Raw genomic sequence first — 23,827 nt, 5'->3', positions numbered from 1 at the left:
ACCTAAAAAATTAAAACTTGTGTTTTACCACCTAAAAACTTGTTTTTTTACCACTTGAAAAATGGAAAAATAGATGAAATGTTATGTTGGGGGGGGGGGGGGGGGGGGGGCAATAATGGTAATACATCTGATATGTTCTTTTCTTCCACGATTTCATGTATTTAACTCTCTTCTCTTCCCCCATTTTCTTACATTTCACGAACTCACATAATTTTTCACCACCATTAATTCATAAAATTAACAAAATTTAATGAAAATAAACAGAGAAGGGTGAAAGAATTAAAGAAAATCACAAAAGGAGTGTAAAAAATTGATGGAAATTGAATTAGGTAGCCACACATAAAAGTTTTATCAATTTTTTCGTTTTCAGGTGGTAAAAATCAAGTTTTAATTTTGTAGTTGGTAAATACAAGTTTTAGTTTTTTAGGTGGTAAAAAATAACTTTTAAATTTTTATAGGTGGTAAAAAACAATTTATCCTAAAGTAGAATGTAAATAACTTTTAGAAACAGACTAAAACGAAAAGCGTAAATAACTTTCAGGAACGGAAGTAGTAGTTGTTAAAGTACATGTTGAGAGTATGAGGAGTGAGCAAAAAGTCAAGATATCATGAACCCGAACCGCAACATGTTAGGAACTTGTGGTTTCGGAACTAGAACATACATGTTGTTACGTTTAGTCTCTGGAGATTCACTGCAATAGGCCATACAAGTCTAACTATACTCCTATTTCTGGTCCACACAATACAAGCAATAAAATTCAGTCAAGAAACTTCTCTTACACAAGAAATAATGTGTTATGTGAGCACTGCAAGATTAAGAATTAATCACACTATTGATAAGTGATGGAAGTTAGATGGTTATCCTGAAGACTTTAAAAGGCAAAGGAAAGAGAGTTGCAACAGCAACTCAGCTGGAGTAGTTCACTAAGAAGGAAAATCAAGGTGAAGCAGAATCAAGCCTTATTCATGCTACCTTCATAGAGGAATAATACAGCCAACTGGTGAATTATCTCAGTAATTAGAAAGTTGCTAACCAAGCTAAGCATCATGACTTTAGCTCACTTGGTCTAGCCACAAGCACTCATATGAAAGGTACATTTTTCCTTCTGTCTAGTTTTAAAACTAAGTGGATATTAGATAGTGGAGCAAGTGACCGTATATGCTCGATTTGAACATGTTTAGTACACTAAAACCACTAAATGACAAGCAACACACCATGATAATTCCAAATGGAACTGAACTACAAGTAACACGCAAAGGCCAGATTAATCTAGGTGGAAATCTCACACTTAGGATTGTGTTACATGTTCTAGGATTTTAGTTTAATCTAATTTCTATATCAAAGTTGTGATGTGATGCTAAGTGCTCTATCTCATTTACAAATTGTGATGTTTTGTACAAGACCTTTCAAAGAACAAGAATGCTTTTCTTGGTATATTGGAAAAAGGCATGTACAGTCTAAAAGAGGACCTATTGGTGTCAGACAACAATTCTATTTTCAATACCTATGCTCTTTCAAGCATATCTGCAGTTGAAGAAGCAAAACTCTGGCATCTTAGATTATGGTACATGTCTTTTGGAAAAATAAAGAACGTCAAAGGCATTGATGTTAAAGAACATGTCTTTTCTTAGTGTTTTTGTCAAATCTGTCCCTTAGCTAAGCAAACCAAATTTCCTTTTTCTATAAGCAATAATAAGAGAACTCAACCTTTTGAATTACTACATATAGATGTATGGGGACCTTCCTCTGTATGTGATGCTTATAAAGGTAATCAATTACTTACAATTGTGGATGATTACAAATTTACAATAGAATGACTTGGACACATGATGAGATATAAAACTAATTATATCAAGAATATGAGTGAGTTCTTGCTTTATTTTCAAAAGCGGTTTGGTTTTACAGTCAAACAAGTTAGATCAGATAATGCACTTGACTTGACAGAAGGTGGCATGAAAGAATTGTTTTTTTAACAAAGGATTATTACAACAGAAAAGTTGTAGAAATACACCTAAACATAATGGTGTAGTTGAGAGGAAACATAAGCATCTTCTTGAAACTGCTACAACTCTCTTTTTTTAGTCCAAGCTTCCAGACAAATATTGGAGTGATTGTATTCTTACTGCTACCTATTTGATTAATATGATGCCTTTAAAGAGTATTCAGTTATGTACTCCTTATGAAAGGTTGTTGAAACAACCACCTGAACTGTCTCATTTAAGAGTGTTTGGCTTCTTGTATTACATCAGTGCGTCTAAGGTCCATAGATCAAAATTTGATCCAAGAGATGATGCTTGTGTTCTCCTAGGATATTCCAAGAAGACCCATAAAGTTCTGAATCTTTCCACAAATAAATTTGTTGTTTCAAGAGATGTTGTTTTCCATGAAAAATACTTCTTTTTCATTTTTCAACCACACCAGACACTGCTTATGAGAATCAATTCTTCTTGCCTATTGTCACTCCCTATTCTTCATATATCTATTAAACTCCAAACATTACTCAATCAAATTCAAATGACACACCAACAACAATTGCTCACATAAATTATCCTATCTCATATGAAAGTCCACCTTTATCTCCAATTTCTACCCCTCAAATTCTTTCTAATCCTTCCACTAACCCTCTAGCACCTAGAAAATCTACAAGACCTACCAATGCACTAGTGCAATTTAGTCACATCATAAGTTACTCATTGCTGCTCACATGGACCTTGTTGAGCCAACTTCCTATGCTGACGTTGTTGGAGATGTGAATTGGATAGAAGCTATGGACAAAGAGATTATTGCCCTACTAAATAATAACACTTGGGATTTTGTTCTGTTACCCAAAGGTAAGAAAGCCATAGGGTGTAAATGAGCTTACATGATCAAAAAGAATGTAGATGGTCTATTGAAAGATACAAGGCCAGATTAGTTGTGAAAGGATTCACACAAAAGTATGAGATTGACTATCATGAGATCTTTTCTCCTATTGTCAAAATGTCAACTGTTAGATGTCTGATTAGTCTTGCTGCCAGCAGAAAATGGAATTTGTTCTAACTGGACATTAATAATGCTTTTTTCATGGAAATCTTGATGAAGAAGTGTATATAAAGGTCCCTAAAGGTGTCATAGCTCCCCCTGGTTATGTTTGCAAGATTAACAAGTCTTTATATGGTCTTAAACAAGTATCCAGTAAATGGTTTTCTAGGCTTCATAATGAACTAAAATCTCAAGGTTACAAACAGTCCAAGAATGACTATTCTCTGTTTTTCAAACATGATACTACTCACATTATTGTGGTTGTTGTTTATGTTGATGTTATCATCATTACAGGCTCCAGTAAAAGCATTATTACTGACCTTAAGAAACATCTCCAACTTACTTTCAGTATCAAATATCTGGGTGTTTTGAACTTCTTTCTTCGTATTGAAATCAGCCAGACCAACGAAGGCTACATTCTCACTCAGAAGAAGTACACCGAAGAATTTCTCCATGAGTGTGAACTTGACTTGTCTAAACTTTCTATCACTCATTTTCCTCTTAATCTGAAACTTTCTTCTGAACATAAAGCATATTACAATGCAGAACCATATAGGTGTTATGTGGAAAAGTTAAATTTCTCACTCATACACTAGTGGAAAAACAGTCATTTGCGACGCAAATGAAAAAAGTCATTTGCGTCGCACATTTGGGCGACGCAAATAAGAGTCATTTGCGTCGCAGATTAGCTAATCTGCGACGGAAATGACTTTTTTTTAACATGCCGAAAAGTCATTTGCGTCGCAATTTAACTAAACTGCGACGCAAATGACTTTTCAATATGTTAAAATAAAAGTCATTTGCGTCGCAGATTAGCTAAAGTGCGACGCAAATGACTTTTCATCATGAGAATCTGTTAATCTCTTCAAAGGCGCAGACAAACCACAAATATGGTACCACATGGCATACAATAGAAACACCAGGCTAACGGTCTTTGAAATCCCACCCACAAAACAATGTCTCGGTAGAATTAGTATCAAAGGCACAACACAATGACCATTAGCAACAAGATCCACCACAGAAACTCAGAAATCTCAATATCACAACAAAAAATCACAGAGAAAACATAATCATAGACCACAATACATCGACACGAACATTTCAAATCAAGAATAACGATTTCCGTCCAAAAAATTAGCATTTCAATAATATAAATCGACACAAACTATAAAAAATCCCAAATTGTTAACAACATTTGATAACTAACATAACCCTAAATTTATAAGAACCAGGACCTCAAATTAAGCAAAGTCATCTTCTCCAGCTAGATTTAGTTTTACACGCAATTTACTCAAAACCCCAAATATCAAAACCTTAATTCGTTCCATCTAATAATTGGAAAAATTAGCCTAAATTTTCTGCACAATAAACTTACTAGGCTCAACTAATTAAAGGAAATTCAATTTAATGACCAATCAAAACAGGAGAATTAAAGTAAACCAACATTGAGAAAGAAAAGAGGAGTAACAGAAGATTTGGTCGGCCAGAAGGGAGGACGACAACCTTAGTACCTGTGGTAGAGGCGAGTAGGTGGTAGCGGCGGCGAGAAGCGGGATCTTCCGGCGAGCAGAGTAGTGCGGTGGATGGTATGGTGAGAGGAGGCTTTGAACTGTACAGAACCCTTTCGTACTTGCGTCACAGAGCTGAGCCTTTCCCGACCTTGACCACGAGCACTAAGATGGAGGAGGAGGGTGAACGCGGCAGGGTGGAGGAAGAACATACGGCAGTGAGAAGAGGAGGAGGGTGAACGACGGTGAGAGCTGAGGGTGAGCGATGGAGGAGTTTTGTTTTAGGATTTTATCTTGATTTAGGGTGAACGCCGCAGTAATGAGAGTTTTAGGGGTTGAGTCATTACGTCGCACATTTCTAAATCTGCGACCCAAATTTAAATTCATTACGTCGCAGGTTTGTAAATCTGCGACGCAGATGACTGTATAATGCTTGGAACAGTCATTTGCGTCGCAGATTTATGAAAATGCGACGCAATGACAATTTTTTAGACTAAAATTTTTCAATTGCGTCACGAATTTATAAGTGCGACGCAAATTCAGCGATGCAAATGAACATTTTTCCACTAGTGATACCAGACCTGACATCTCCGTTGTTGTTCAGTCACTGAGTCAGCTCACGCATTCTCCTAAAGTTCAGCATGTTGAAGCCCTTACTCACACTCTTAGGTACATCAATTACACTGCAAGGCAAGGTATTCTCTTAAGAGCCAGAGAGAAGCTAACTCTCCAACCTTTTTCTGATTCTGATTGGGTTGCTTGACCCATAACAAGAAGGTCATTTATTGGCTATGTTCTTCTATTAGGAAATTTTCCCTTCGCCTGGAAATCTAAGAAGCAATCAACCATCTCTAAAAGCTCTTTTGAAGTAGAGTATAGGGCTATATTTCAAGCTGCTAGTGAGATCACGGTGGTGGTTAGATTATTGGAAGAACTAGGTGTCCACAATCTTAAACCTGTTGAAATTCATTGTGACAATTTTGCAACATTCATATTGCTACAAATCCTATTTTCCATGAAAGAACTAAACATATTGAAATGGAATGCCACTTTACTTGAGATAAGGTTCTAGAAGGACTTCTGCATATAAGTTATTTACCTAATCAAAATTAACTAGCTGAGAATTTTACAAAGATCCTTCCTAGCGCTCAACGTAAGAATTTGTCTACCGAACTTGCCATGGGCAATGTCTTTCTCATGCCTAGTTTGAGGAGGGGGGGGGGGGGGGGTGTTGGTATACACTACTGCAATGCTGGCCAAGAACACAACAACAACAATGATGCAGGCCAAGATCACAATAACAACACTAATGCAGCCATGCAATGCTTCACTCATCTTCTAACATCAGGAAGGTTGTTAGAGAGTTTGTTATTAATCCTTGTTGTAATAACTAGCTGCATTAGATCAGATTTGTTGAGGTGTACAATCGAGCAATCATGATTGGTTAGAACACCTCATTAGTTAGCTTGAGTATATATTGTACTCATGGTAATCAGCTCATCGGTTCCTCAATCATCCAAAATATCTTCATTGAACTTTCTCTCTCTCAATCTTCTCTCAATAGAAATTCATCCAACATTGGAGAACTCCGACACGAATTATATACGAGAAATAGTGGCTAGATCAAAATCTATCTGAACTGATCTGTTGTTGACCCGAAATCCGATTTAACCGGTGAATTCAAGACCCTAATCCGAACTGCTAACACGAGGAGACTCATATCGCGATTTGCATCCGATAATTTTAACCGAACCCACATCTGATCTGATAATCCGGAAATCGATTTTAGCTGGTAACAACAAAACCTAATACACGATTTAACCCGCCCCACGTCTCCAAATATTAATTCAACTTAATTATTGCCAATCTAACCCGATTTAACATGATATCCGAAAATAATTCGACTCGAGTTTACCCGATAAACGAAAGCCAATCGAGATTAAAAAAGCTCGATTTAACCCGAATCCTATTCAATGCACTCGTCATTAATCTAACTCAAGTTAACCGAGTTGAACTATTAATTATGATCCAACTCAATATATGCAAATTTATTACTCCGTATATGTTCTATTTATATTAAATAATTTGGAGACAAAGTAATAAAAGTCTAAAAAATCTTCATTTGGCATGAAGTCTTAGTCTAATAAAGTGATCTGAATTTTATCGAGAACTCTAGAGTCACTCAATTAATTGAACATAAGAATACCAATTACCTTAACACGATCTAAACTTAAACCGCAAGCCCAATCCGTAATCGACCTGAATCCTAGGTATGTATTATCCGAACTTTGCATGAATCTGAGCCTTATTGATACATACTTGGCCCGAATCCAAGTCTTAGCCGATCCGGACATGATCCGTACCCGATCCGTACAGACATGATCCGCTCACTAACCATTAATTTTTCAATTATATTTTCGTATTTATTCTTAGTGTCAAATCCTACAAATATATAGTCCCTCTGTATGAAAATATTTGTGCACTTTCCTTAATCGGCCGTAATTAAATGATTGGTGCATTTTCTGTTTTTGGAAAAATTTCCCCTTATTTTATTATATCTTTTTTACACCAAATACTCCACTTCTAATATTTAATCTTTTAATCTGCACTTACCCCACTTTCATTATCTTTTATTTCAATTATTTAATCTACACTTATCCTACTTCTTTCATTCTTTAATAAAATCAATTCGCCTTCATTAAACTTTGTCGTTCAAATTGCACCTTTTCCATACGGATGGAGTACTCCCTCTGTTTCAAAATAATCTTTACGGGTACTATATATTTGGACAAAAATTAAGATAAAAAAAAGGAGAGTGAGTAAAAAGGTGGGTGAACATAACAAAATGGAAAGGTGGGTGAACAAAACAAAGTTTATAGAACATTATGTAACAGACTAAAATGGAAAGTGAAAAGATCATATTGAAATGGAGGTAGTACTTTTTATGTCTAAAAATATTATAAAGCACAATGTAAAGAACAATTATGAAATAATTTAAAATGGAAAGCATAAAGATCATTTTGAAACAGATGTAGTATTATGGAACATGGGGAATGTTTAATGTGATTGGACAGAGGTTCTAAGTCCAAGACAGGCTAAGCTAGATGAGTTGTAGAGATGATTTATTTCTCTTTCATGCATAAAGTATTCGACAAATCAGAAGATGGAGAGGCGGCACACAATAATATTTTTATAAATACATTATAGGGGTACGCTGGTAATTTCGTATCAAATAAACACGCAATTATTCACATAAACACACCATTTTTCATACCATTTTTTATACATGTTACGTATTTGGCAATACATAACCGTTATGGGTTTTTACTTCCTCAAAAAATCATGCTAAAATAGCTAGGGAAAACCTGCTCTCATTATTAAATTGATTACCAATCAGTCTAATTTCCATTGTGATTTTTAAGCATAACAGATTGAAACCTTTGAATATCCTCTGTCGATTCATAGACAAAGTATCCTATGTCGATATTAAATGATATTAAATAGCTATAAAATCCATAGATGTGCTGGCTTGAATTGGTTACAGACATTGAAAAAATTCAGAATCCACCAGCAAAATTTGTAAATTTTCTAGCTAATGATGTTAAATCGGTCTGGTAGCAACCTTGTTTATAGTGGAGAAATGCCTACCACACAACGTTTAATGTTACAAAGAAACAGCTAATTGCTGCTTCTACAGTACAAAAATGACAAACGGAGTGGTACGTGTATCAGACAATTGGAGAATGTAGTGGCTTGTTTGAGAAAAAAGCTTGCAAGTTTCCTTTGACATGTTGGTACAAATCATGGAAGGCCTCCTCTGTGCAAGCAGCAAGATGAGGAGACAGAACAACATTGTCTAATGCCAGTAGCTCTTTTGGCACACTAGGCTCATTTTCGAAAACGTCTAGTCCAGCACCTGCTATTTGGCCTTCCAGTAAAAATCTCACCAACTCTTTCTCGTCGACTACAGAACCACGGGCAATGTTGATGATAACTCCTTCCTTTCCCAAAGCCAGTAGAACTTCCTTGTTTATCATATGCCTCGTTTCATCAGTTAACGGACAACATATTACAAGAACATCACTATCTGATGCTAATGTGTGGATGTCTGGATAAAACGAGTATGGGACAGAAGGCTTCTTTTTCCTGGAGGTGTATGATATGCTGCAATTGAAACTTGCAAGTCCTTTTGCAATCTTTGAGCCAATGTTTCCCAAACCCACAATCCCTATCTTTTTATGTCCTAGCTGAAATCAGTGAACACAAACAGCAACAACATCAGGGGAGAAGGGGCAACAAGTATAGCTAAACGGAAATAGTGACATGACATGCTAATTGGGGGGATGTGGTGGCTAATTCAGAGTAGTGAATGAAACTATTAAAGTACTAAAGATCAATACCGGATATGCATAAAATTGTAGACATGATCAACTGAGTGAAAGCTACATGAAGATTAAAGGCTACGTGAAATGGAAATAATGATATGGTAATGTGGTAGCCAAATGAATAGCAGTTGGCTATGTAGTCATTTAGCTGAGCAACTCATAGTCTGATGCATGAATTGAAAGTTTAGACTGTGTTCCAAGGTCTTGTAACATAGGTACCAACAAAAATTTAGTAGTAAGACATAGTTTAATGGCCAGTTTTTCTACATTCGACAAATTAGATGGACAATCTAACTGGATATTGATGACTTTTCTGGTTTCTTGAGGAGTTCTTCACAGTTCACATATGATGAATAACAAAAAAGAACTGATTGGTTCTGCTGCTACTCTGTACATCTTTGCGTAGTATTCATGTTCCTACAATGAGGACTGGTTCCAAGTGAACTCTTTCTGCTAGAGAAATGCTCTGTCAACCTGTGATCAAAAGTAAGACTGATGCTGTACTGATAAGATTAGTGACGACAAGGCTTCAGAATCCAGGAATTGTGGTGGGTTAAATGTTGGTTTCTTCAAAAGAAGCTGCTCACTTATAAAGGATTATGCTGTATTTTTGGAATTCTAAGCAAAGCAGTTCAATCGTACTGCTGTCACTTTGGTCCCTAAGGTGCATAATCGGATTATCCATCCAGGGTCAAGGTGGGTGATCTTAGGCGTATTACCTGTACCAGTTGCAATGTGATTTCCAGGATTATTTCCAAAATCTCAACGGTTAGGATGCAAGGAACCATTAGGAATATTGTTAATGATATTTCTTACAAATATTCACTTGGAAACTGAGCTTTCTGGATGCACATTGAAGGCATATGATTCCATGAATTAACTGGAGCTTTCTGCAATCTGCGGTGCTTGAACTTGGTTCCCCTGTGAAATTCATTGATTGGGTGTTTGCTTGCATATCTTCTGTGACTTATACTTCAGTATTTTGATTAATCGCAACTCGCAAGCTTAATACTCCGTATGTCATATCCCGCTATAATTTGTTTAATGAGAAGTTATTTCTAGTATTGGATTTCATGATTCCACATTTCCACAAGACTTTCAGGGAAGTATCATTTTTTAGACACAATTTGTTTTAGGTCAGTACTCATAATTAGTCATCTGATTCAGTTCCAGTTTAGTTCCATTCACTATGGGTTTGGTCACATTCCGACAATCCGACGCTTCCAGCAGTTCATCGAAAATTAATTATAATGAATGATCAATTATTATTCTTTAGGGTGCAAATAAACCACAAGGGCAATACAATAACGAATGATCAATCATTCAATCAGTATAAGTTAATGTTCATTTCAACTGGATATGAGAACACTGACCAACCTAAATTACACGGTCAAAATAAACCTGGATGATTTTAGTTTAGGTACAATTTTTAAATACCCAAAATTGTACCCCAAACCTGGATGATTTAGTTAAGGTGCAACTAGTCTGACTGATAGACTCATAAACCAAATAGGAAGGAATTTAATTGACCCGAAAAGAACATGATCCAAACCACAGCGTTACAAAATACTAATGCAACAATTGTATTCAACAAATACTCCAATTTCATGAAATGTCAAGCTAGGGTTTAGAAATAGCATTACCCGATTACCCAAAGGGAAACCGCCTGAAGCGCTCCAATTTCCGCTCCGAACGAAACGATCAGCAGCAGATATCTTCCGCAGTACGTCAATTAGCAGACCAACCGCAGACTCAGCGCAGTCAGAGGCAAAAACATCGGCGGCATTGGCGACGGTGATTTGACGGCGGCGGCACTCGTCAAGGTCGATGAAGTCGACGCCGATGGTGGAGGTGACGATGCAACGAAGGGAAGGAAGGTGGTCAAGGATGTCGGCGGCATTTATCCGAGGTCCAAGGCTGGTGACGAATGTGGCGGCGACGTCGGTGGAATTTGTGGCGGCGATGTATTCCGGGAGGGAGAGTGGGGAATCGTAGGCTTTGAGGAAGTTGAAATGGAGAGAGAATTGAGATTCGTAGCGGAGGTAGATTGGTGGGGGTTTTAGGAGTAAGACTTTTGGAAGATTTGGGAGGTTTGGTGAGGCCGTGCCCGCCATTGATGCAGGGAAGAACTCAACAACAACTACTCAACCCCGTAGTGCGGGAATACGGAGTAGAAAGATTTAAGACCAAGCTAACTGTTCCGTACTCATTTAGGCCTTCGTTACTGTTCTTTAATTGTTCTGTTTAAGATGTCTCATTTTATTTTTAACAATGAAAAAACTTTTATTTTATATTATCAGAAATTTGGTGAAACATTACAAACATTACCATTTAACTTTTGTTGATAATGTTTTTCGTCTTTAAATCCTACTATAACGGTTATTTAATACTTGTATAGGAAATGAACAAAACAACAATTGAACATAGCTATTTAAATAATAGAATAAATACACGACATAAAATGTCAAATAATAGAATAAATACACGACATAAAATGTCAAATAGTAGTATTAGTCAAATAAACCAAACTTATAAGAAAGTTAAATTTAATAAAGTTTTTAATAGGTAACAACTTACAAAACCATCAAATTAAGAGTAGTTTCACAAAATTTCCTATATAAATATCTTAATATTCGGTTAAAATTGTGACCAAATATTATTTTAACCAATTAAATTTTTTGAAGCATTTAATCTCTCACACTCTTCCATTGAGGCATTAAATCTTTCACATTTTCCATTTTCGGATTTTGGATAGCCAAAACGTTATAAATAAACGTTATTTGCATTATTTAAATAAAAAATATAATAAATCTCAATCCATATTAATTCATCGTTAAATCGCGTGAATGATACCAAACGTTAAAAAAAACATATGGAGGGAGTAATTAGTATTTTATTGGCTTGTTTTTCAATGTATCACTGCACACAGTTTGAGCAGGCTTATGGAGAGGAGGATCTAAAACTAAAAATTAATCATTGTAAAAACCAAAATAATTAATTGTTCATAAGTTAAAAACATACGGAATACTCACTACGAAGTAATTAAAATGTAATCTGGAAATTAACCGGCGCACTCTCCTCCGATCCGTCCTCTCCCCCTCTGAAACTCTAATCTCCATGAGTTAATTTCTGATCCAAAGTCAAGCCCACTTAAGAGCTCTTTTGGCTCATGAACTGGTTGCACTTGTTTTAGACGCTCTTGGATTTTTACCATTTGCTTACAAGCCCGAGTTGTGACTTGTTTTATTGCCTTATGTACAGGCGTTAGACATTCAAGTTTGGAGCATTTGTGCGAAGAATATTTTCAAATGCAGTGATAAGTGATTGGCATTGCTTTGTAGGATGATTTGTTTTATTTTTAATTTTTGGTTTTCTTTCTCTTCTTCCCTTCCTTGTTAATACTCTACCAAACATGAGATTCCTATCGATTCCTTCTCTCAAACCAAACATGGGAAAATATGTTTTATTTCCTTTCCTTTATTTTCTCTTCCTTTCCCTTCCCTTCCTTTACTAATATTGAACCAAACAGGGCCTTAGATGATTTTTAGGATTTGTTGTGGAGTCTTTGGCTTCCTTTTGCTGCTCCATTCCTCTATTTAAGGAGAGCAAATGATAGAAGAGAAATCAGTTATGAGTTTGAATATTAAAAAAAACTTGAGTTTTCATAGTTTATACTTTGAGTTTGAATATGTGCATAAGCAAAAGAACATAACACTACGGCACAATAACATGCGATATAATATTTCACTTTTTTGTTATAAAAATAATATATTATTTTACTATTTATTAAAAACCTAAATAAAAAAATACCCATGTTCTTTTCTCGTAACTAGATGTTCTTTCAATAGTAGTGTTCTTAAGGTGCACCATGCTCTACGTGCACCATGGTCCACCTTCTAAATTGCGCTTGAAGACATGGTATTTCTTCTCCTTTTGAAAGATAGGATGTTACAATATCCTAGATGTCTGGTGTGCGAGGGGAAAATATAGAAATTGACTCGTCGATGATGGTGATGCCGCATCACATGTCAGTTCTACTTCTACAATTATTGAATCTGATTTAATAATTTAAAAAATACAACATATCAAAAAACCCTCTTGTAGAAAGGTCTATCAAACAAGTGTGTAAGATGGTATATAAGAAGTTCGACGTACAATGATCATAGTTTTGTAGAAAAGGAGTTTTATTTGATTCGATTTGTTATGTATTTGATATATTTAGATGTCTTTTGTATATATTGTATTTTATTTTATTTTTGATTTTCCCTATCGTGTGACATTTTATCAGTTAATAAATTTTCATTTTAAAAAAAAAAAAATTAAAATGTGAAACATTCACAATTGGTGTTGGATTGGAACATGGGCTTGGTAAGTCAGCTGGTCCAGGGGACTCAAGGAGAGGAGTATTCTGGCCTTGTGGGGTATCCCAGATTCGAGAGTTTGGAGTAGCAAGGGGATCAGACGATCAGTAACCGAATAGGGTGAAGGAGTGGAGGAGGACTGATTTGGGCTTGGCCCAAATAAATCAGGTTGATGGACCGAAATTTGGAGAATAGGGAAAGAGATTGGATACGTGAAGCTTGGGCTAGAAAAATAAGTAGGAGTGAGGTGATTGGTAAGCGTGGAGTAGGGAAATTCATTTTGGACAAAGTGTACGTGTCTCGAAGTGAAGACTCGTTTTGTGACGGTGTCTATGTGTGAGGTATATGGTTTTAATCATGGATAGCATAGGCAACCAAAATTACCAAGGTTTAAGATAATTAGGAAGAGAATTGAATAAACAATAGTAGCGGGATTTATTCAAAAGGGGTATAGGAGTTGGTAATTTATTGATTAGGTAGGAGGAAGTTTAGCATGAGTTAAGAGTGATAAACCCGTTATAACTATGTGACGGCGTTTGGCAAAGCTATTATGTTCGGGGGTGGGAGGAGGGGATGTGAGATTTGAGACTCTGCCAATCGCAAAAAATATGGGAACGCATTTTCAAGGGTCTAACTAAATATAGGGTCTATGAGTGGACATCTTCTTCCTCAAATATTCTAGCTTTTTCTATCAAAGCTCCGATAATAAATTGGCATCAATGCATCATAGACTCTAAGTATTTTATTTCAGATTTTAATCTTCATGTTATGAACTCTCTATCTTCTTCCTCAAATATTCTAGATTTTAATTTTAAAAGTGACGAACTTTCTTTGGTCAATCTACTTTAATATTTTGTCTCTTGATATTATCTACACTGCTTTTATATCGATGATTTCAAAATTCAAAATCTATGTTATTTTTGTCGACTATCCCACCAAGTACATATGTTCATCCCTCTCAAAAATAAATCCAATACTAAAAGCCCCTCCTTGAAAAGTTGTAATTGCAATGAGAAGACAATATCAAGTTTTGACTTTTGTACTTGGTATGATCTTCCATACAAACATCCTCACCTTGACTGTGTAAGACCTTTTCAATATCAAGTTTTGACTTTTGTACTTGGTATGATCTTCCATACAAACATCCTCACCTTGACTGTGTAAGACCTTTTCAATATCCTTTCTACAATTTTCATATCACTAATAGAGACAAAAAATAACTTGTAAATTTTGCTAGAAACTCAGTCATGAAAAGGAGTGTAAGAATCATCCCTCCATGACTGGAGAGAGTAATGGTTTATTAGAGAAGAAAGCTTGCAGATTCCCTTTGACAAGCTCAAAAATGTCACGAAATGATTCGTGAGTCAAATAGGCAGCATGAGGAGACAGAACAACATTGTCCATAGCAAGAAGCTCTTTCGGAACATTAGGCTCTTTCTCAAAAACATCCAATCCAGCACCACCTATCTTCCCTTCAACTAAAAACCTCACCAGTTCATTTTCATCGATTATAGGCCCTCGAGGCTCGAGCAATATTAATGATGACACCTTCCTTCCCTAGAGCTGATAGAACTTCCTTGTTTATCATGTGCCTTGTCTGATCGTTTAAAGCACAACTTATTACCAAAGCATCGCTGTTTGCTGCTAGCTCGCGAACATCTGACTAGTAAGGGTACGAAACAGATGGTTTCTCTTTTCTTGAGTTGTAAAGAATTGTGCACCCAAACACCTCCAGTCTTTTCGCAATCCTACACCCAATACTACCCAATCCAACAATTCCTATCTTCTTTCCTTTTAACTGCATGTATTTGGCAGATGCAAACATCAAGATTGTAGTTGACATTTACATGAAAAGCATGGCAAACTTTCTAAGAAGTGGAAGATTGTTGTGTTGTTTGGTTTGCAAATGCAACATGAGAAATCACACTTCCGAAAGTTTGTCAAAAGTTCTTTTTTTAATGCAATCTAGGAACCATAGATTAATAGTTACTCCGTATCTGTAAGACTTTAAAAGCAACAACAAGGGGGGACTCTCATATTAAAGACTCTTAATCTCTCTCCTATATCACCTCAGCTCTAACTTCAAATGAGAGTCCCATCCCAAAATTTATAGAAATGCATTATCTCTTAACACTAACTCTTATTTCTCTTACCCTCTTCTTTTTATTTTATTTTTCATGCAAAAAATATTAAGGTAACATTAGCTTTTTTTGAGCTAGCTCTTATTTTAGAATTTTCTCAAACCAAACTCTAATTAATAGTATCTCATTTCTTACCTAAGAGATAGCTCTTAATTTTTTTTACCCCTTAAAAATTTATCTAAGAGCCTCCCCTTATTCTCCTTAAAATCCATCTAAGAGTCTCCCCTTAACTTAATCAACTACGGAGTATCTCATATAAAAGTCAAATCTATACTAATATATTAAAAGGCGTTGTGGAAAATGTATATGTGTCACGTAGTACTCTTCTCACGCCACATCATCCATTCACCATGTATTATGTAATGGACAACCAAAAATCAATACAATGAGATTCGAACACTAGACCTCCAGTTTGGATGATAATTCTCATTACCATCTTAACCAACCACCAATTGTGGTTATCTCTTCACATTAATTTATAAATAAATGTTCACATGAAATCTAAAACAAATAAATTTTATGTGACTTTTTAATTTCTATGGACTATTTTGAAAAGGAAAAAAAATTAAAGCATTATGACAACCATGAAGAAACCTGATGTCATAAGTCTCATAAGAATCAACTATAGGATTGTCTTACATAGCTGCATATATATCTAATTTGGTGTGTATTAATTTGACGCACTTAATTCCACGAGAAAACAAATTATACAAATTGTAAGATGATATGATTGAAAACTTACTTGCCATGATAAATGACTTAGCGTGCCTGTGTAGTTGACGAAATTAACGGATATTTTTCATTCTAGAGAATACAAGTATTTTGGTCAAATATTGAGCTCAAGAAAAATCTAAAACTTTAGTTATTCAATGTAGCAACCGGGGCATCGCCCGGGCCACACACTAGTATTTGATTAAATGAAACTATTTATGATCCCTAGCTTCTTTTTAATTTGCCTTATTTGCCATTTTATCCGTTCCTTCGTCAATCGTCACTAAAAATACTTATGAAACCATAATTTTAATCTCAAATAAGGAGTAAAATAATTTGGTCCAACGAGTTAGAATATGGGGCAAACAATTCGGACTGATGGAATAATTAATTTAATTCTTCGATCCCAACATAATCAATCCACATAGTAGGTCACGAGAAAAGTAATTAAGCAGCTTAAAAAAAAAAAAAAATATCAAGAAATGCGAGTTAATTGTAAGAAGAGATTACCCGATTACCCAAGCCATATTGTCCCTCAACACTCCAATCACCTCTCTGCACAAACTGATCACCTGAACAAACCTTCCTAAAAACATCAATCAAAAGAGCCACCGCCATATCAGCGCAGTCATCAGAATAAGAATCACCAGCGGAGGCGACAGCGATGCCACGGCGTCGGCACTCGACAAGATCGACATGATTAAGGCCAGCAGTAGTGGTGACGATGCAGCGGAGTGAAGGGAGGTGATCGAGGATGCTAGTTGCATTGATTGGGACAGATCCACCAGCGAGCAAAGCAGTGACACCGGCAGATTTTGCGGCGGCGAGGGAGTCGGGGAGGGGAAGTGGGGAGTCGTAAGTCTTGATGAAGTGGTAAAGGTTAGAGAATTCAGGTTCGTAGAGATTGTAGACTGGTAGTGATTGGAGAATTAGGACTATCGGTAAGTTTTCCGGCGGAGGTTTGTCAGAGATATTGTCCATTGATGAGGTGAATTTTGGAAATGATATTGACAGTCACAAAAAGTCTTCGGGTATTATCGAGATTCAGGTAATAGATAAATTGAGTGGATGCTTCGGAAAATGTTTGGTTGACCCTAAGGGTTGGTACTGGCAACCCCTAAAATACATACGAAGTATAACATAAAATCACAATTAATTGGAGAGAGAAAGTGTTGTAAGTAAAGTTTCAATACATTTGTAACCAATCAAAATTCAATATTAAAAGGGTTACCGATTTTTATGATCACTCTGTCATTGTCCACTTCTATCATTCACAATTCATACGTAATTCATTAATTGTGGTGTAGTATGGCCCCTCTCACTTTGTTTTTCCCGTGACTCTTTTGTTTCCACGTTTTTGTTCTCATAGAGTCATACGTGTGGGAAGCTATCACCTGACTTCATGTCATGTATTATTGGAGGATATATCTCTCTAGTGAAAAGGCGACATGTATCCTCAGGGTGTGAAACTTTGAGTTGTGATTGGTCTAAAATTATAAATTCAAATATTATTTGATATTTTAGATTTAAATTTTTATCTCATGTGGGGTTATGTGAAAACAACCAATGAGAGCCCATGGTATGTAACTATTTGGTACCCTGGGTGTCACGGTTCGAGTGTTTTGACACCGGATCGTGCGGCACGCTCTTGCCTATAGGGCGGCAGGAGCTTATGCGGAAAGTGAATCTCAAGGCTCGGAGCACGAGCGAGTGCTTGCTTTAGAATGGGCACCCTTGCCTATTGGTGGCAAGAGCGAGGGTCGATCGGGGCGCTTGTGTGCGCACAACAGGCACAAGCAGGACCGACGACGAAAATGTATTTTTTTTAGGGAGACTTTGTTGAGTATTTTAGAAAGCTTAAAAACACGCGATGCCAAATATCTATAAAGACTAGCAACAACGCAAGTGATTAAGCAAAAACAATTTCCCCTCCCTAGACTTGTTATTTTGTTCTGCTTAATGAACTAAATTTCCAGCTTGCATAAAAAAATGTTTTGTATACTAGGTTACGTGTTCGAATTCCAATTCCTTACTAATTGTAACTTGTGTTAGATCATGGCTCATTCTCACCCAAAATGTACTGTAATTATTGTTAGATTACTTGCTTAAGCTTATGTATTTGCACGATTAGTTCCTTATACTAGCTGAATCAATGCAACCACTACTGCTGACTAAGCATGCTGATGTGGCAGCAGTTACAACTAACTCCCTTAATACAAGGAGCTTGTACTAACAAACTTAGGAAGATTCTAGATTAACAGCTTCTATATATACTGTATTCTGCTGAATTTATTTCAATAATACAAAAATCTCTTTCCTAAATTCTGCATTCTATCATGGTATCAGAGCAGGCTTTGCTCTCTTTCTGAAAATTCCGCAAATTTCTTACACAAGTTCATTCCTAAAATCAGCTAAACAAGTGTGTTCTTCACTGAATTTGACTGTCAGTTGATGTTTTGATCTGGAAATCTGGTTAAAACTAAAAGTTTTTTCTTCGTAGCTGCATTCTACTAAGCTTCTTAATCTGAATTAATGGCGATTGATGGTGAAAATGAAGGTGATTCAAGGAGAAGTGTGGTGTTACCTCCAAATCAAGATCCTACCAGCATCTACTATATTCATCCATCTGATGCTAATTCTGTTCAACTTGTTTCTTTCAAGTTTGATGGTGAAGGCTTCACTGGCTGGAAAAGATCTATGTTGCTTGCACTATCTGCTAAGAATAAGATAGGTTTTGTTGATGGTAGCATCAGCAAGCCAGATATTGGTACTGTTGAGTGTAGAGCTTGGGAAAGGTGCAATGATTTGGTTTGCTCTTTGATTTTAGGAAATCTGAGTGAGGTAATTGCCAAGAGTGTAATGTTCTTGAAATCTGCCAGAGATGTGTGGTTAGATCTTGAAGAGAGGTTTGGATTTGCATCCATGGCTCAGGTTTATTCTTTAGAACAGAAGTTAGCAGAATTGACTCAAGGAGAGAAGAGTGTGTCTGAATTTTTCACTGAAATCAAAACAATTTGGGATGCAATTGAGGAAGCACATCCTATGCCTTACTGTACTTGCAACAACTGTACTTGCAATGTGACCAAGAAGTTCTTTCAGAGACATCAGGAGAAGATGGTGATGCAATTTATGATGAAGCTAACTGATCAATTTGCCACAATTCGAGGAAATGTTCTAATGGTGCCAAGTTTACCTAAAGTTTCTGAAGCTTACAGACTATTTGCTCAAGAAGAAAGGCATCAAGAAGTCTCTAAAGCTACTTATTCTACTGAACCAATTGCTTTTGTGGCTGAGAAGAGGAGGTTTGGTGGAGATCATTGGAACAACGGAAATTACAAAGCACAAGACACTGGTTCTGCTTATCAAAAATATGGAAACAACAAGTCTGGTTCTCCATATTTTTGCACTCATTGCCAGATTCCAGGTCACAGTATTGAGAGATGTTTCAAAGTTCATGGTTATCCACCTGGTTTTAAGCATTTTAAAGGCAACAATTTCAATAAGACAGCAGCAATGTCTTCTGGTGTTGATACTGAAGCAGAAACCAAAGCTGATCAACCTACAATTTCAGTGGAGCAATACAATCAGCTGATGAACATGTTGACCAAGCAACAGAAGAGTTCTGAACCTAATCAATAAAATCTTGCTATGATGGCAGGTAACATTTGTTTATTGTCATCTACAAATTCTAAATGGCTTTTAGATAGTGGAGCTTCTGATCACTTCTGTCATGACCTAACACAATTTGCTGAGTATAAATTGGTTGGAAATCAAGCCACTTATATCACTATACCAGATGGGAGTAAGATACTTGTCAAACACATTGGTTATGTGATTCTGAATGAAAATATCACACTGCACAATGTGTTACATGTCCCTGATTTCAAGTATAACTTGATTTCTGTCCACAAACTGTGCAAGGACTTGAACTGTGAATTACATTTTACTCACAACAAGTGTTTTATTTGCTGTCAGAAAGGGAGGTTGATTCCTCTTGGTGAAGTCAGTTCTGGCCTATACAATGTTGGAGAACCAAAGTTACCAGCAACCTCAACTACTGTGGAGTATCATACTTGCAACACAGCTTGTCACTCAGCCATAAATGATGCTAAACTGTGGCACTTAAGATTAGGTCACTTACCTTTTAGCCAACTCAAACTAATAAATCCTGATTGTAAAGTCAACTCTTGTATTCAGGATACTATATGTCAAGTCTGTCCTGCAGCTAAACAGACTAGATTGAGCTTTCCTCATAGCAGCATTAAGAGTTTAGCACCATTTGATTTGATACATATAGATGTTTGGGGTCCCCACTCTGTGAAAACTACTACTGGCTGTAATCAGTTTCTAACTATTGTAGATGATTACAACAGATTTACTTGGATTCATTTGTTGAGGAACAAAAAGGATTCTATTTCTGTGTTAGCTGATTTTTTGAATATGGTCAAAACACAATTTGGTGTTACTGTCAAGTGCATTAGATCTGATAATGCAAAGGAGTTGTGTGAAGGTGACTTCAGGAGATTATGTTTAACACTTGGAATATTGAGCCAAACCAGCTGCAGCCATACACCTCATCAAAATGGGGTTGTTGAGAGAAATCACAAACATTTGCTAGAAACTGCAAGAGCCTTATACATCCAATCTAGGGTTCCTGACAGGTTTTGGGGTGAGTGTGTGATGTGTAGGGGTGTGCAGAAATAACCCGGGTCCTGAATCCGGTCCGGAACCGGACCTGAATTGTCCAGACCGGTCCGGTCCGTTGGATTCAGGACCGGGCACCAGACGTTATAAATTGAGCATTCCAGATTCAGGACAGGTCCGGACAAAAACCGGATAAATCCGGTTAGATCCGGTTTACCCGTTTAAATTTGAAAAAAAAAAAAAAAATCCCATCAAAACGCAAAAGGGGTTAGGAATTAGGGTTATGCGTTTTTCTGTTTCAGACTCTCCTCCTCCCTCATTCTCTCTCCTCCCTCCCTCCCTCCCTCCCTGAATTCTAGATCTGACTATCACACACGCAGAGCTGCGATGCACCACGAGTCCACAAGTCACAACAACGACGGTTCGACGGTCACGCAGGCCGCAGCCGCGACGCACCTCCGAGGGCTACGAAGCTTCGACTGCGACGAGCCGACGAGTCTCCGACGAACAGAATTGGACGAGTCTCCGTACTACCGTAGGGTCCGTGGTGATTTGAGGCAAAAAACGAAGGTTTATGTTTAAAAAACAGCATATATCGAACCTCATCTTGTACTCGTTCTCGTCTTCCGTTACGTCCCATGGTGCTCGGATTTCACCCATTCTTCCTGGCATTGTTAAAGTGTCTTCGAAGAGGCGGTCCATTGTGTCCATCATTTGGCGCATTGATCTCATTGGTGAGAATGAGTCGGTTAGCCCTACAAAGTTTAAATATCATGCATTTAAACATTAAAATGTTTAACCATTTTGAATATATCCTCTGTTTCCTTTGTTTTCCTCTGTTCTATGTGATTTTATTCAACAAATTAAAATGCACTTTTTTTTTAGTATAAAATAAAATAAAGCAAAGGAAAGGAAATGAAAATCGCTTTTGTATTTATGGTAAAAGAACAGCAGTTTAAAGCTTAAAAAAACTGCAGTTTTGCACAGCTAAAAAACAACATTTTTGGAATGCATATCTTAAACCGGACAAACAGGTCAAAATCCGGTCCGGTCCGGAATTTTCAGGACAGGACCGGACATGTCCGGTAACATATAGGACCGGTCACCGGACAGGGAAAAAACTCGATTCCGGATCCGGTCAATTCCGGATCCGGTCCGGACCGGGCCGGATTTGGTCCGGTGCACAGCCCTAGTGATGTGTGCAGCTTACCTAATCAACAGAATGCCCCTCAAGTCCATTGAATTACAGTCACCTTATCTTGGACTCTATGGAAAGTCACCCAATCTCACCCATCTTAGAAGCTTTGGTTGTCTGTGCTATGTATCTACAACAAAAGTGGGAAGAACAAAGATGGATAACAGGGCATCCACTTGTGTGTTCATGGGTTATTCCACTTCACAAAAGGGATACAAAGTCTTAGAACTTGATACCAACAGGTTCTTTGTCTCAAGAGATGTGCAATTTCATGAACACCATTTTCCATTTCACCTATATCAGAAAAAACAGACTTCCATTTCCAACTACACAAATGCCATTTTTCTGCCAGCTTTTGCTTCACCTCAAACTTTTGATACACCTGATTTTTCCTCTCCAGAAACCATTTTCTCACCTCATACACCACAATCTTCATCCTCTCAATCTACTCTATCTCTATCTACTGAACCTACATCTTCACTTTCTTCATCTACTTCATCCTCATCTTCTCCCACTTCTTCTATCCCTACTGTCTCACCCACTTCTATATCTCAACAAACCAATCCCACAGATACACAAGAGCCAGTTGTACCTAGACAATCCTCTAGAATGCATAAAACACCATCATATCTTTCAGATTATGTCTGTCACACTGCCACTACTCATTGGTGCAACTTGGTTTCCTACACTGCTTTTCCAGAAGAATTCCAAGGTTTTCTGTCACATTCTTGTGACATTACATAACCTTTAAATTATAATCAAGCTTCCAAGCATAAGTTATGGTTAGAAGCAATGCAGAAAACCTCACTTGGGAACTTGTAGAACTTCCTAAAGGGAAGAAAGCTATTGGCTGCAAATGGGTTTTCAAAGTAAAACTTAAGTCCAGTGGTGCTCTGGAAAGGTGTAAGACTAGATTAGTAGCTAAGGGCTTCAATCAAAAATATGGCATTGACTATGAGGAGACATTTAGTCCTGTAGTCAAAATGAGTACCATTAGGTGTTTGATTGCCATAGCAGCCAGCAAATATTGGCCTTTGTTTCAGCTTGATGTGAATAATGCCTTCTTACATGGGGATCTCAAAGAAGAAGTTTACATGGCTGTTCCTGAAGGTGTTCCTAATCCCAATAACAAAGTCTACAGACTGCTCAAGTCTATCTATGGATTGAAACAAGCATCCAGGCAATGGCATGAGAAATTTAGGTCTGCACTGGAACACCAAGGTTTCATTCAGTCCAAACATGATTACAGTCTTTTTATTCACAAACAGGATGATGATATTAACATAGCAGCTGTGTATGTTGATGATGTGATCTTAACTGGTACAAATGTTCAAACACTTGATGCTTTGAAAGCTTACTTACACAAAGAGTTCAGCATCAAGGATTTGGGTCAGTTACATTACTTTCTTGGCATTGAGGTTGGATACACTGCAGATGGCATAATCCTCAGTCAAAAGAAGTTTACTAGAGAATTGCTACATGAATGTGACTTTGATCTTTCAAAGAAGGCTGTAACTCCTCTCCCTCTCAACATTAAGTTAACTAAAGATGATGGTGAACTCTATGCTGATACAGAAAAGTACAGATCTATGGTGGGCAAACTGAATTTCTTAACTCATACCAGACCTGACTTATCCTATGCAGTTCATTCATTGAGTCAATTTTTACAAGCTCCAAGACAACCACACATTACAGCCTTGCATCACACTCTGAGATACTTGGCTCATACAGAAGGTTAAGGCATTCTATTAAAGGCTTCAGATATTATTTCACTACAAGCTTTCTCAGACTCAGATTGGGCATCTTGTACTGATTCTAGGAGATCAATCACAGGATATGTGCTACTGTTGGGTGGTTCAT

General features: G+C 37.0%; 3 protein-coding genes across 3 annotated transcripts; 1 reads left to right on the top strand and 2 right to left on the bottom strand.

Moving 5' to 3' along the window:
- Positions 1-7,992: 7,992 nt before the first annotated feature.
- LOC110795780 (glyoxylate/hydroxypyruvate reductase HPR3) lies at positions 7,993-11,269 on the bottom strand. The gene is made up of 2 exons (XM_022000800.2): positions 10,559-11,269; positions 7,993-8,777 (listed from the first exon to the last, which is right to left on the bottom strand). The coding sequence occupies exons 1-2, from the start codon at positions 11,027-11,029 to the stop codon at positions 8,259-8,261; spliced, it is 990 nt and encodes a 329-aa protein (XP_021856492.1). The 5' UTR covers positions 11,030-11,269; the 3' UTR covers positions 7,993-8,258.
- A 2,900-nt stretch (positions 11,270-14,169) lies between these two features.
- On the bottom strand, positions 14,170-17,181 carry LOC110795779 (glyoxylate/hydroxypyruvate reductase HPR3). Its single transcript, XM_022000799.2, is given in 3 exon segments — positions 14,170-14,803; positions 14,805-15,074; positions 16,639-17,181. Coding segments are annotated over 3 exon segments (1,002 nt in total). The 5' UTR covers positions 17,110-17,181; the 3' UTR covers positions 14,170-14,542.
- A 1,479-nt stretch (positions 17,182-18,660) lies between these two features.
- On the top strand, positions 18,661-19,767 carry LOC130467681 (uncharacterized). Its single transcript, XM_056836269.1, has one exon. The coding sequence runs from the start codon at positions 18,661-18,663 to the stop codon at positions 19,765-19,767; it is 1,107 nt and encodes a 368-aa protein (XP_056692247.1).
- The last annotated feature ends 4,060 nt before the right edge of the window (positions 19,768-23,827 follow it).

The sequence above is a fragment of the Spinacia oleracea genome, chromosome 2 (assembly GCF_020520425.1).
Source record: "Spinacia oleracea cultivar Varoflay chromosome 2, BTI_SOV_V1, whole genome shotgun sequence".
Lineage (NCBI taxonomy): Eukaryota > Viridiplantae > Streptophyta > Magnoliopsida > Caryophyllales > Amaranthaceae > Spinacia > Spinacia oleracea.
This window is presented reverse-complemented; position numbering and strand designations above follow the sequence as displayed.